Raw genomic sequence first — 2,067 nt, 5'->3', positions numbered from 1 at the left:
GGACAAGAAAAGGGTGTGATGCTGTATGATTGAACAATGACCATTTTTTTATTGTTGCTACCGTGGTTATACAACTGCTACAAAGCTTGTTCCAAGTGTGTCCTGTCAGGTGTCAGTGGAAAAGTTACGATTTGTTCAGTATGACTAACCTATTTATGTGCATGTATCATCGTTGTGTCTGAAGCTATGAATATTGCCAATGTACTAGTTTCTTACACGGGGCCTCAGGGGTCCAGTTATCAGGAATTAGTAAGGTGGGAACCCTATGAATTAATAAATTGTACACAGACCGATTCCTCCATTTTTCACGCTCACACAGCACTATAAGGCCATGAAAGGAATAAATATTGCTTTCACTGTCCAGTCAGTGATTCAGGGAAGAGGGTCCAGCACCATAAAACCAACCAGGTCTGAACGTAGCTCAATCTGAGAGTCAGAGCCTGAGGAGAAACCATTAGGCCCCTTCATGAGTAAAGAGCTGGAGCAGCCTGTCCCAGATCTGTTTGGTCCTTACCCCATAGATGATGGGGTTTAGCATGGGGGGCATCAAGAGGTAAACTCTGGAAATGAGAACGTGGAAATTCAGAGCCACATTCTGGCCAAACCGGTACAGGAGGGAAATGAAGAGACGTGGGACGTAAAAGGTTAAAATGACAAAGAGGTGGGAGCCACAGGTCCCAAAAGTCTTGAGCCGAGCTTCCTTTGTGGGGAGACTGAAGATGGCCCTAAGGATCTGGATATAGGACACAACAATAAAAATCACATCCAGACCCATCACACTGAATTGCACAAAGAGTCCGTAGTAACTACTGATGCGGATGTCGGCGCAGGCCAGATTCACCACGGCCATGTGCAAGCATAATTGCTGAGGGATGATGTTGGTTCTGCAATATGGCCATTGCCTTGCCAGGAAGGGATAGGGCAGTGCGAGCATCCCACAGCGTAGCACCATGGCCAGGCCAATCTTGGCCACAATGGGGTTTGTCAGGATGGTGGAATGTCTCAGGGGATGGCAGATGGCCACGTAGCGATCCAGAGCCATGGCCGCAAAGATCCCAGACTCCATCGCTGAGAAGCTGTGAATGAAGTACATCTGGGTGAGGCAGGCACTGAAATCGATCTCTCTGGAATTGAACCAGAAGATGCTCAACATTTTGGGGAAGATGGTCGTAGAGAGGACCAGGTCAGTGACAGCCAGCATGCAGAGGAAATAGTACATGGGCCCATGGAGGCTTGGCTCTGTCTTCACAATGAACAGGATGGTGAAGTTCCCCAAGATGGCTATAGCATACATGGTGCAGAAGGGGATGGAGATCCAGACATGGGCTGCCTCTAGGCCAGGAATGCCCAGCAGAATGAAGGTGGAGGGATTGGTGAAGTTGTTTATGTTGGAATCTGACATGGAGTAGGGGAGAAGTTGTCCAACTCTGAGGCAGAACGGTGTCTCCTGCATGAACCACGTGTCCCACTGACTTCCTGAATGTGCCCAGCCTCTAGGGTGATGGTCGCAGTACAAATGCCTGGATGGAGAGACAATGTGAATATGAGACACAATATGCACAACTGGAGGCTGTTCTCATGGGTGAAGCAGGTCGGTCGCCCTTCACACACTGAAAAACGACATTTTTATGATTCAGAGAAATGAATTATGAACACATGATGCTACAAATGCCAATTCCATGTGTTCTGGTGCTCAGTGTGTCAGTAACTCCAACACATCGTAGTCTGGGAAAAACTTAATAGACACCAGCAGGAAACACAATTGTGGATACATGTTATTCATCATTGTTCCTTAGGCCTTGTCTACACTGCCAAGTTTTTCCACCCAAAAATATCTGTCGGAGAAGAAACAGTGGCCCTGTACACACTGCAAAGCCACTTTTAACGATGGAAATCCTCAGTTTCAGTGAGATAATAAAACCACCTTGATGCAAGTTTTAAGGCTTTTTATGCAAAACTTTTGTCACTGAGGCTCCAGTGTAGACCCTTGGGCTTGATTTTATTGCTGTAATTGGCCTCTGGAAGGTGTCCCACAATGCCCATCCTGACCACTCTGGTAAGCACTTT

The 2,067-nt window shown here is 47.1% G+C and overlaps 1 protein-coding gene across 1 annotated transcript; it reads right to left on the bottom strand.

Annotated features, from left to right (window-relative positions):
• Positions 1-454: 454 nt before the first annotated feature.
• On the bottom strand, positions 455-1,402 carry LOC125641439 (olfactory receptor 52R1-like). The gene has a single exon (XM_048861451.1). The coding sequence runs from the start codon at positions 1,400-1,402 to the stop codon at positions 455-457; it is 948 nt and encodes a 315-aa protein (XP_048717408.1).
• Between the last annotated feature and the right edge of the window lie 665 nt (positions 1,403-2,067).

This window comes from Caretta caretta, chromosome 1 (genome assembly GCF_965140235.1).
Source record: "Caretta caretta isolate rCarCar2 chromosome 1, rCarCar1.hap1, whole genome shotgun sequence".
Taxonomy (NCBI): Eukaryota; Metazoa; Chordata; order Testudines; family Cheloniidae; genus Caretta; species Caretta caretta.
The sequence above is the reverse complement of the archived record's forward strand: the minus strand, read 5'-3'. Positions and strand labels throughout refer to the sequence as shown.